General features: G+C 42.6%; 1 protein-coding gene across 4 annotated transcripts in view; it reads right to left on the bottom strand.

The window, feature by feature from the left end:
* Window positions 1-340: 340 nt before the first annotated feature.
* LOC143481743 (NACHT, LRR and PYD domains-containing protein 3-like) overlaps window positions 341-12,304 on the bottom strand; it is a 30,222-nt gene continuing 18,258 nt past the window's right edge. The window contains exons 8-15 of one of the 4 annotated variants that reach the window (XM_076979868.1): window positions 12,068-12,244; window positions 11,127-11,303; window positions 10,675-10,851; window positions 8,560-8,736; window positions 4,435-4,611; window positions 1,821-3,991; window positions 1,279-1,651; window positions 342-1,151 (exon numbers count right to left, since the gene is read on the bottom strand). In XM_076979868.1, coding sequence (XP_076835983.1) covers window positions 3,985-3,991; window positions 4,435-4,611; window positions 8,560-8,736; window positions 10,675-10,851; window positions 11,127-11,303; window positions 12,068-12,244 — 892 coding nt within the window. In that variant the 3' untranslated portion in view covers window positions 342-1,151; window positions 1,279-1,651; window positions 1,821-3,984. Of the gene's footprint in view, window positions 1,152-1,278; window positions 1,652-1,820; window positions 3,992-4,430; window positions 4,612-8,559; window positions 8,737-10,674; window positions 10,852-11,126; window positions 11,304-12,067; window positions 12,245-12,304 lie in introns of those variants that run through there. The other 3 variants (XM_076979869.1, XM_076979871.1, XM_076979870.1) reach the window with 3 other exon arrangements.

Below are 12,304 nucleotides of genomic sequence, written 5' to 3'. Positions count from 1 at the left end.
CTAGTTCTTCCCTTTTTTAGGCATGTTTATGTAGGTCACTGTTAGTTGTCTTGATGTATATTGTCAGGCTTGTGGTATCCAGGATCATTCTGGGTACCAAGCTCGTGTACTATGTATTCTGTTTTGTGTAAATATGCATGTTATGATTTATTGGTATTTTCCTTTGTGGCTGTCTTGTTTGATTATCTTGATCTCTCTCTAGTGTTCTGTGATCTGCGATTTATGGTTATTTAAGATCGTGTGGGCAAGGTAACCCTAAATAGGAAATTCGGCCCAGTTCCTGGTAGATCTTGCTCTCTATTGTGTCCACCTCCTAGCACCACCCCATATGTAAGATTTCCCAAAAGTAATTTGAAGTATTAGATCCACCGAGTGATTATCCTGGTCAAAAGATGGGAAGTTTTGCTAAGTGTATCTATGGGATCAAATGGCCCCACATCACAGACCTTCTTAACATACTGGAAGTTCAAAGCCTTTAAATAACATTAACAAAGAACACATTAGTGTACAACATGCACATTATTTATACATTTGTTTATAGTGAAACAAGAAATCCATTAGTATGACATTAAATATTCCCAGTTGTTTCCTGAATAATAGGCTCATAGTATTGTTTTCAGTGCTATAAAATGCAAATGACGCAATAAGCTTGACAATTTCATAGTCAAAGGAGGACAGCAATTCAACTTATCAAAGAACTTTATATCAGCTAATTTAGGGACACTACTTATTTTTTATTACTGTAGTAGCCTTTTGTCCAATGTACCTTTTTGACCACTACTGGTGACTGAGCTGGATTTGTCTTGACGCGTGCAGGTCAAGTTGAGTAGTTGAGTAGAGGAGAAGTTGATGTTTTTTGTTTGCTCATTTAATACAGATAAGGATAGTTTACAACAAAGACATCACTTTGAGAGTGTAACTACAATGCAATCCAGTATGCACGATCCACACAGTCCACATGGTCCATACATTCCACACGGTCAAAAGACTGTTTGCCCTCTCAGCCACACCGCCTGTTTGCCCTCTCAGCCCTTTAAGGCCTTCCCCCTGGGCTCCGCCTTCAATGGCAGGCACAGTCTTCCTCTAGGTGGAGACAAACCCACCTGTGGCCAAGGTAATCTTAATTCCTCACTCACTCTCTGTCAGTCCCACTAAAAAAAGGAAATGGTCAGAAACAACATGGAAGTCATTTTGGCTCCTACACACCGGCCCCTAATTGTATTTGAAGCAAAGACAATTATATTATGAAACCGAAAGGAGCCACGGTATTCTTTTTACCTCAGATCTGAAATATATTCACTTAGCTCTGAGTTGTCAAGTCCTCATCACAGGACCTTCGTCACCCTCCAGGAGCAAACACACTTTAGACACGGGTCTCTCCAGTACGCTCGTCTTTGTTTGCAACTTCACAACTCTGACATGTCCTCTACCATCAGGTCTTGCTTCAATAACTCTTCCCATTTGCCATAGGCTTCGAGGAGCAGTATTATCTGCCATCAGGACAATGTCACCTGGAATGAAGTTTCTTCTTTGTCTTAACCACTTTTGCCTCTCCTGTAAAAGTGGAAGGTATTCAAGGAGCCACCTCTTCCAGAACAGATCTGCAACATACTGGACCTGTTTCCAGCGTTTCTTGTGGTATAGGTCTGACCTATATAGAGAATATGATTGGGTGTTAAAGCTTCCAAATCCTGTGGGTCTTCAGATACCCTTGTAATGGGACAGCTGTTAAGTATTGCCTCCACCTCACAGAAAACAGTATGTAGACCTTCATCGTCTAAAGTTTGTTGTTGTAAGACAGAATGTAAAACACGTCTTACCATTCTGATGAGGCATTCCCAGAACCCACCATGATGAGAGGCCGTGGGAGGGTTAAAACTCCACTGAACTCCATCCTTCATCAGTGCCTGTTGGACACGTCTTTGGTCCAGGGTTTGAAGCGCTTCCCTTAACTCTTTTTCTGCACCTACAAGGTTGGTGCCATTGTCAGACCTTATATGTTGTACGTGGCCTCTTCGACCACGTTCGTGTTCAATAGGCAGGCCACCTCCAGATGGACTGCACGGCTCGTCATGCAGGTGAAGATGACCCCATACCTCTTTACTGTGCTTCGTCCTTTTTTGACCTTAAAGGGACCGAAGTAATCATGGCCTACGTTTGAAAAGGGTGGTAAGACTGTGGTGAGCCTCTCACTTGGTAGGTCTGCCATTTTTTGTTCACCTACTTTGCCCCTGTTTCTTCTGCAAGACACACAGTGAGAAAGAACCCTTCTTGCTGTTGCATTGCCATGCAATATCCAGTAGTGCTTTCGTACCTCTGACAGCATATGGTTTCTTCCTCCATGTCCAGTTTGAGCATGGATGTGGCGAAGGATCAAGGTGGACACATGATGATCCTTGGCCAAGATGGCTGGGTGTTTTCTTTCCTCCGGCATTGCTGTTCTTCTGAGGCGACCACCAACTCTGAGGACTCCTTCATCCAACACCGGATACAGTCTGTAGATACTGCTTCCTTTATGCACATTAGTTTTCCCATCTTGCAGCATGCCAATTTCCTGTGGAAAGGTCTGTCTTTGTACATATGAAATTATTGCACCTTCTGCCATTTTCAAATCCTTCACTGTTAGAGTCATTCATGTTTACCTTCATAGATCCGGCATTCATTCTAGTCACCCTTTTACAGTCTTTCTTTGTTTCTTTTCTGTTCTGCGCTTTCCGTTTCAATGCATCTTTTACTTTCAGGATCCAGGCGACAGCTACTCTCAACTTCAGCCAATCACGGACAGGATGCCTCTTCTGGTGTGAGCACGCTCATTGATGGTGATGTTGAACTTGAAGGTGTCACTTTGCACACACCATTGAAGCCCTAAAGCACGTTCCATAGGCAATTGGTCTTTGTTGAGATCTAAGCCCTTTACCTCCCTGGCTCTGTCCTCTAATGGAACAGCTGCACACAGCAGTCAAATCTAACCTTAATTGCACTGCTTCTTTCTCTGTGGGTACCGATTTTAAGCAATCATCGACGTAAAAGTTCTCAATTATTGTTTTTGTTACTTCTGCAGGGAAGTTCTTTGCATTGTTTTCAGCTGTCTTTCTAAGGGCAAAGTTGGCAATGCTCGGTGATGAAACAGCTCCAAACAAGTGCACAACCATGCGGAATTCCACAGGAGCAACATCCACATTTCCTTCAGGCCACCATAAAAAGCGCAAGAAATCAGTGTGTTCTTCTGTCACCTTGACTTGGTGGAACATGGCCTGTATGTCAGCCATCATTGCTACAGGCTCTTGTCTAAATCGTGTTAACACTCCAATCAGTGTATTTGTCAAATTTGGGCCTTGGAGCAGTTCAGAATTAAGGGATGTTCCCTGAAATACTGCACCACAATCAAATACTACTCTGATTGTTTTCTTTTTGGGATGGTATACTCCATGATGAGGGAGAAACCAACTTTGACCTTCTTCTCCTTTTATTTGTTCTTGGGGAACAACTTCAGCGTAGCCCTTATTGATGACATCACTAAGGAACTGCGTGTACTTCTTTTGGTAGTTTGGATCCCTTTTAAACCTTTTCAGATTCAGGAGGCGCTGTTCTGCAATGACTCGGTTGTTGGGCATCATAATGCTGTCGGCTTTGAAAGGTAAGTTAATGCAATAGTGACCTTCTTTAACACAGACAGAAGCATTGGCAATGTCCAGAAACTTTTTATCATCAACTGACATTTCACTTTTTTCTTCATAGGCCTTTTCACTAAAATCAGTATTATATTGACACACCAGTAGATCTTGCAGGTCAACCAATGAGATCCTATTTGCAGTCATAGTGGCCTTCTCCACCCCTGTACAGCATCCTCCTCCCAATGGACCATTTATTACCCAACCTAACAGGGTTCTCACTGCATAAGGCCCGTCTTCTTGTGAATTGATGTGTCTTTGAACAGTCTTTGGTTGTTCTCTTCTGTGTGAGACTCAGCAGTGTGGTGTCAGGTCAGATACTGTAGGAATACGACAAAGTGATCAGACATGAACACACTGTCGGTCATCAGACTGTACACACACAAGTTAATGGAGTGTATATACACACACACACACACACTACAGATTAAAACTACAAACCTCAAGTATCCACAAATAAAACACACACAGATGACCATACACTACCTGAACTAATAGCAGAAATTTCAAACAAATTAAATTTAATTAATTAACATGCTGTCTGCATGTGAGAGACTGTGTACATATGAGTAACATTCAGAAATGTCTGTGTGAAAGAAATAGACAAATACAGTGGTGTGTATGGGTGAGAGAGAGAGCATGTGAAAGAGATTGTGATAGTGTGCTAGAATTAATTTAATTTATCTCGATTGCCAAGTTTTTAAGATGTTCATACTGTTGTGTGTGTGTGTGTAAAGTCACTCAAAGTATGTCAGTAACTCACTGTAGTTTCTCCAGTGTACACTGTGGATCCTCTAGTAGAGCAGAGAGCTGCTTCACTACTGAGTCTCCTGGTTTATTGTGGTTCAGATTCAGCTCTCTCAGGTGTGATGAGGGGTTTGACCTCAGAGCTGAACACAGAGCAGCACAGCCTTCCTCTGTAATACTGCAGTTAGACAGACTGTAGAGAGAAGGAACTCACTTTACACAGTTTAATTTACACACCCACACCCACACACACACACACACACACATGGTGCGATTGAGGAATAATGAGAGAAATAGCAGTGATGTCTGTGTGTTATGAAGACAATGAGGCGGAGGGGGAAAGGGGGTGACAGGCTGAACTATAATCAAGCACATGGAAAACCAAAACAAGGCAGCGAACGAGAGACAGAGGAGGAGCTAAAGGGAACAATACACCAAGATATACAGGCATGGGCAGTTTGTTAATTAGGGCGATCGGGTGACGCACCACAAAAGGATGAAAAGGACGTTTTTTTTTCTCTCACATTCTATCACGGCATTTAACTAGCTATGCCTGTTCTGGACAGTTTCTCTTGCCTCTGACTGCCATTGTCCAATCAGTGTTGAGGTGTATTCCCTGCAGCACCACCCTGTAGGGGTTTCACCTACTAATCCTTTAAAGTAGATATAATTTGTTTTACCTTAAATATTAATCATATTCTAATTATACCAGAACCACAAGTTTAGTTATCAACTAAAGGTAATTAATGGTTTGGTATCTGAAGGATTTAACTGTGAATTCTTTGGAGGTTTTGGCATCAACCACTTTTGAATGACATCAACACAGACAATTTGGTGAAAATAAATGATACATTTATTTAAAACCAACTATTCTAAAACAAACAGTATCAACAAGGATCAGTATATTTACAGTGAAGACTGGGTATCTAGTGTGTGTGTGTGTGTGTGTGTGTGTGTGTGTGTGTGTGTGTGTGTGTGTGTAAAAGGGGAGGAGAGTAATGTGTGCACGCGCTTGTGCGCATGTGTGGAGGCAGAGTTGTAGTCTCAGTTCTCCTATGGAGAACAAAGCATCTAAAATGGCGGTGACTTTAAACAGTAGAGCAGCGCTGCTGTATGTTAATGAGCTCAGCTGGTTTATTCCAACGTGGTCAGAACAAAGAGTAATGGTGCTGGCTTAATAACTAAAAATTAATGTGGTGTGTCTGAGAATGGGGAAGACTACTGTCATGCCAACTTACAAAACATCAGAACAGCCAAATATCTTAATCCACTATCAAAACAAACATCAACTGGTTCTCATCCGGACCTGCAGGGGGCAGACAAGTTTGCAACACCCATTTACTTCCTGTCGGATCTGAGGGATTTCCTGAAAAGCGGCCATCTTTCTCTCAGATTAATATCATGCTGCAGAGGACAAAGGAGCTAAAGTTTGGAACATGAAACAGAAACCTGGGAGATGACAAATGAAAGAAAACAAGAAAATCCTTCAGTTCACCGGTAAAATGCTACTGGTTATCAACCTGACTGTTTGACTAGCTATCTGTTTGGCTAATTGTTTGGCTATCTGTTTGGCTAACTGTCTGGCTAACTATCTGCCTAGCTGATACCCTTCGTCGATCGACCTAAATGATCTAAAGAACTCCAATAAAAAACAAAAAAGGGGAAAAAGCCTTCGAGTTGTTCCTTGCGTGACTGGGCTCTTTCAAGTTGGAGCATAACTGAGGGAAATCAAAATAAAACACCAAGAAACTTGACAACTACAAGTTGTTCATTAATCAGATAAATAAAAGATGGTGGCATGCACAGCAAAGATAACTTTGTATATACAAATCTTGATGAAGACTATCTAAACAAAGTTAAACACAAAACACTGAGAAGGTTTTAGTTAAACTTAGATAATGCCAGGTTCACACTACACGACTTTTCAGTCATCAGGTTTTTGTGCCGTTCGCACTACATGACTGGTTGTGCTGTAATCGCGAGTCTTTCAGTTGTTGTGGCTTCCACACTACATGACTGATCGGCGACGCGGGCTCACGAATTACACGACTGGGGAATCGCCGACTCATCTGGCTGCCGTCCAAAAACACGAGAACACGAAAACGAAACTCTCGCGAGAACCAGCAACACCACGTAGAAGAAAAAATAACAATGCACATGTACTCCACATTTTCGTTATTTTTTTATTTTTTTACCATTTAAACACTCCATAGTCCCAAGCTGCCAGAATTATTTCATCTCTCAGTTGCAGTGAACATAGATATAATCAATCGCACTATTTCTCCAGTGCTGTCACAATAACTTAAACACAGTGTTGTAGTAAAGTTGTAAGAAAGGTGAGGATTTTGTGTGTTTGTTGGGTTACTGTTTTGAAAGCATTCTTGAAAGTTTTTTACATTCTTCAGAGATATCTTCAGCGGTGACGCGGTTCTCTCTCTGCGTTCCCATTGGCTGTAGCTAGACGCTGTTCCCATTGGCTGTAGCTAGATGCTGTTCCTATTGGCTGTAGCTAGACGCTGCTGCCGACTCTCAGTCGCTGACTGCTAGATATTAAACATGCTAGATATCTGCCGGTCGTCTGCAACGAGTCGGCGACGACTCGGCGAGCGTCAGTGGCGGTTCTAGGGGTGGGGCCACATTGGCCTCAGCTGAAATCTGATTGGCCCCCTGAAGTGCCCCTGTCCTGTCACTCATCTGTCCTTTGCCTGAGAGCGATGATCATCAGATTATAGGTGGATGCAATTCCATACCCAAACACTAGTGGCGCCAAATCGGAATGTCCAGCGTGAATAAAGCTTACAGAAGAAGATTTGCACGAGAAAGTTTTTCTATCCACAACCGATGGCACTTTTGAGGAGTTGGTTAGGAAGTCATAAATCCCTGTTTACTCACAGCTGTCACGTTAATGATTAACATTAAATTAAGAAGCAAAGCTAACATTAGTTAACAGTAGTGTTAAACTGAGGCCCTACTTATAGTGTAGTGTTTTTATAGGTTAAGGGCATTTATTAAGGGTAAACGCAGGGCAGTAGGCTCACCCTTAGAATCCCACAGACCCTTAGAATTTACGTCCAAAATACACCTCGTTTTCTCAGTTAAATTAAGGCGAACTTGTACTTCTGCATAGGTTATCTGTTTTTTTTGTAAGAAGTGTTAAGCCCAATTTTTTGAGCTGCTACTTGTTTGTACATACAGAACACTTGTATTTGTGTTCTTTGACATCTTTGATATGTAAGTGATATATAAAAACAATTGATAATCAAACTTTGACTGCTTTCTTTAATTAATTCAAAACACAATACTTGTACTTTTTACTTTCAGTACTTGAGAGCGTACTCACACTAGGCTCTGTGATCCGGGCCCGGGCACGGTTGCCTGCCGAAGCACGGTTCGTTTGGCTAGTGTGAGCGCTCCAACCGTGCCCGGGCCCGGATCAGTTAACCGTGCTCGGGCCCGCTTGAAGAGGTGGGCCAGGGCACGATTCATGTGGACTCGGGCACGGTTCGCTTCTAGTGTGAGCGCTATCCGTGCCCGGGCCCGCTTGGTGCCTCGTCTGATTGGTTCATTTCGCTGGAACTCAAACATGACATCAGTGATGCGACGCTCACGTTAAACAGTCATAGCGGCAAAGCGATTAGCAGACAATCGTGTTAAATTATCGATAAATCTGTGCTTGCGCCGTGTTTCTGCACTCCCAAAACGACTCCAAAAATACAATAAAAAGAGAATCGTTAACTCCATAGTGTTGTGCGAGCGCGCTTTTTTTCCAAATAAAGCGGCGTTGTGATGACGTAAGCGTGCTCGGGCCGGGTTGCTGAAGCCAGTGTGAGTGCAGGCCAGAGGGGGAGTGAGGAGGGGGGATAATCGGGCCCCAGCACGGAACCAGCAAACCGTGCCTAGTGTGAGTACGCCCTGAGTAATAAATTTTAGAATAAACTACTTGCAATACTTAAGTACAAAAAATGCTGAATACTTCTGTACTTCTATTCAAGTAAAGTTTTTAAAGAACACTTCAACTTCTACTTAGTCAATTTTTTACTTGTGCTTTTACTCAAGTATGGGTCTCTAATACTTTATACAACACTGACTGTGACTGTGAGTGTGACTGTGTGTATAAAGAGGCAATAAGTCAGTAACTCACTCCAGTTTCTCCACTTTACAATGTGGATCCTCCAGTAGAGCAGAGAGCTGCTTCACTCCTGAGTCTCCTGGTTTATTATAATCCAAATTCAGTTCTCTCAGGTGTGATGAGGGGTTTGACCTCAATGCTGAAGCCAGAGCAGCACAACCTTCCTCTGAAATACCGCAGTCAAATAAACTGCAAAGAGAAGCATGAAAAGTGTTTTACACTTAAAAATAACACACAGCACCCAAAATGTCTCTCAAACACATGTACAAGCACAGATGGTTCCCCCAACCTCTCTCCTCATCACACACACACAGACACACACACACAGTACATCTGTACACACACATCTCTCACCAGGCATGAAAATCTCTCACCTTTCGGCGAAATTCGCCGTTTTGAAGTTGAAAGGGGTGACCTACGTGAATCGTGTAGATCCGAGGAGTTTTTTGTTTGGGGGGGGGGGGGGGTCGGGAGATTATATTTTAATTATCATATTGACTTAATTAGCAAACAGAGCACTTCCGAAATTGGCTATTTCAATGACAGTGGCCAGCAGTTTCCGCCCAGAACCATCATAGAGGCCAAATAGCGTTTCAATCATACGAACGTTCTTCATTCATGTTATTCATTTACTGCTAAGCGGGACGAGAAGCAGGACCTAGTGCTACACCGCGGACAAGTCAGAAGAGCGTACATTTACCACTACATTTACCAGATCGTACATTTTTAATTGGGTGGATTTAATTGGGTTATTAATGGTTTCAATCGTTTTCATATTTTGCGGTAAAACAAAGTTACTGCCGTTCGCTACAGCGTTGAACACTGTCAGATCTAGCCACAAGCTCTTGTGATAAATAGGTAGATAGATAGGCCTATTAAGTTCGCGTCAACCCCGTGTAGTTAACAGTGACATAAAATAAGAAACAAGATTTTTTTCTAGTGTTTCTGTAGTTGTAACTGGTGAATCCAGGGACGTGTGAGGATCACATTCGCACCAGGGCTGAAAAGGTTGAAGATGAAGTTGTAAACTCTTGTCGTTTGAGTCTACCCTGTGCTTTAGCTCATGTTAGAAAATAAAAACACGTAAACCTGTGTAAAATTTTATGGATTTTACTATATTTTACGGAGCCCGTAAGGTGACATCATGTAAAAAATAAATAAATAACGCGTGGCCACGACTTATTAACGCGTGGGAACGAGATACTAACGTCGCCTTTCACACGCGGCAACAAAGTTTATTTTTATTTTTATTTATGGTGTGGTTTCAAGCAGATCCCAGGGATGTTCGCGAACTGACTGCCCAAGGAAGGTAAACCTGGCTTTATATAAAGTAATGCTTAATTATCTTATTCGCACGCGTTAGTAAGTCGTGGCCACGCGTTATTATATTTTTTACATGACGTCACCTTACGAGCTCCGTAATATTTGGCATCACCTGTCGCTGTATCCCCGTACACCAGCAGCCACCCCCAAACCCCCCCCCCCCCCCCCCCCGGTCGCAGTATCCCCATGACGTCACATGCCCCGCCCCCCGGTCTTCTCACCTTTTTAACCCCTGACCCATTTTCATGCCTGCTCACATACACACAGTTTGGCTGTCTGTGTTAGTGAAGAAAAGTTTATATAGAGAAAAGGTGTATGTGCATGTTTGGAAGTGCACAGCCATCACAACGTGTGTGTGGGGGTGAGAGTGTCCAGTGGACGGTGAGACTAAGAGGATGAGTATCACGGTCCGTCCCTGACTGCTCCCTCGGGTTTGTCTGTGTCTCTGTACTTATGCATTTGTGGGTGTTGCTTGTCTGTGTTCATCTTTGTCATTCGTCTCACTTATCTCTTGTCTCATTGTTGTGTTATACTTGTGTCTTGTTAATGTGAGACTATCTAGTGTGTGTAGATGTTGTGTTCATTGTTCGTCTTTGTGTAAGTCAAGGTCCTGCCGTGTGTTCTTGTTGTTATCTGTCCCAATAAAGCTAAAGTTACTCGACGCTTCTGACTCGGTCTCCTGCTTCCTTCCCCTTCATCTCCTACTGAGGAAGTGAATGAGACTGAAAAAAAATGTAAACATGTGACTGTGTTCACTGACTGTGTGTGCATGCAACATATATAAAGAGACAGTCAGTAACTCACTGTAGCTTCTCCAGTGTACAGTGTGGATCCTCCAGTAGAGCAGAGAGCTGCTTCACTCCTGAGTCTCCTGTTTTATTGCGGTTCAGATTCAGCTCTCTCAGGTGTGATGAGGGGTTTGACCTCAGAGCTGAACACAGAGCAGCACAGCCTTCCTCTGGAATACTGCAGTCAGACAGACTGTAGAGAGAAGGATAAAAAAAATTCCTCACATATACAGCTCAACTTACATACACGTGTACAAACACACACACACACACACACACAGTTGTGCACACATTCAGGAATGAAGCTACAGCTCTTAATTAAAGATGCCTGCACATGAAATTTGTTTTAGTGAGAGATGCAGTGACTGTGTGTAAGTAAAGACAATGATGATGTGAAAGAAAAAAAGTGTGAGAAAATGAGTTAGGAGAAATTAATACTGACTTTGTGTCAGGAAGTCAGGAACTCACAGTAGTTTCTTCAGTGTACAGTGTGGATCCTCCAGTAGAGCAGAGAGCTGCTTCACTCCTGAGTCTCCTGGTTTATTGTCATCCAATTTCAGCTGTCTCAGGTGTGATGAGGGGTTTGATCTCAGAGCTGAACATAGAGCAGCACAGCCTTCCTCTGTAATTCTGCAGCTATGCAGCCTGCAGAGAGAAGGAAAAAAAATCCTCATACTTACGTCTCAACACACACACGCCAGAGATGGGCACTCAAGTGAGAGACTTGGGTCGAAGTTGCACATAAGTCACCTAGAAGAAGACTTTAGACATGACTTGAAACTCCCTAATGACTTGACTCGAACTCATCCAAAATAACTTGAACAATGTCGGTCCATTATCCAGGTGCTGTGTGTGAGTTATAGAAAAATATAAAGTGTGTTTATATTGCTAATATTCCTTACTTTTGTTTTGATGATTTGGGACACAGTCCCTTTTCTCGAAATGTATCACAACATAGTTTAACATGAGCAGGAAATCGGAGAGAAGCATCAATAATAAGGGTGGCGTGGCTTTGGCTGGAGTACCAAACATTTGTTATAGGGAGTTTAAAATAACCAAAGGACGCACCATGTAAAGAATGGGGGAAACAAATTAAACACACCGGAAGGACCACATCAAACTTCATAAGGCATTTGAAACTACATTGTTTGTTTAGTTTATGCTAGCCACTTAGCTGTCAATACAGCTAATATATAACATTGTTATTTTCTATCTCCTGTGCCTATTCTTATCTTAGTATTGAATTGAGACTTGACTTGGACTCTAGCCAAATGACGATAGAGAGAGTAATGAGTGTATGTGGTTGTGAAATAGAGAAGCAGACAAATAGCACAGTGTGTGTGTGTGTGTGTGTGTGTGTGTGTGTGTGTGTGTGTGTGTGTGTGTGTGTGAATAACTAAGTAACTCACTGTAGTTTCTCCAGTTTACAGTGTGGATCTTCCAGTAGAGCAGAGAGCTGCTTCACTCCTGAGTCTCCTGGATTATTGGAGTCCAGATTCAGCTCTCTCAGGTGTGATGAGGGGTTTGACCTCAGAGCTGAACACAGAGCAGCACAGCCTTCCTCTGTAATGCTGCAGTTAGACAGACTGTAGAGGGAAAGATAAAAACTCGTCACCCTTACAGTTCAGTACACACACACACACACA

This window comes from Brachyhypopomus gauderio, chromosome 18, assembly GCF_052324685.1.
Source record: "Brachyhypopomus gauderio isolate BG-103 chromosome 18, BGAUD_0.2, whole genome shotgun sequence".
In the NCBI taxonomy this organism is placed as follows: Eukaryota; Metazoa; Chordata; class Actinopteri; order Gymnotiformes; family Hypopomidae; genus Brachyhypopomus; species Brachyhypopomus gauderio.
This window is presented reverse-complemented; position numbering and strand designations above follow the sequence as displayed.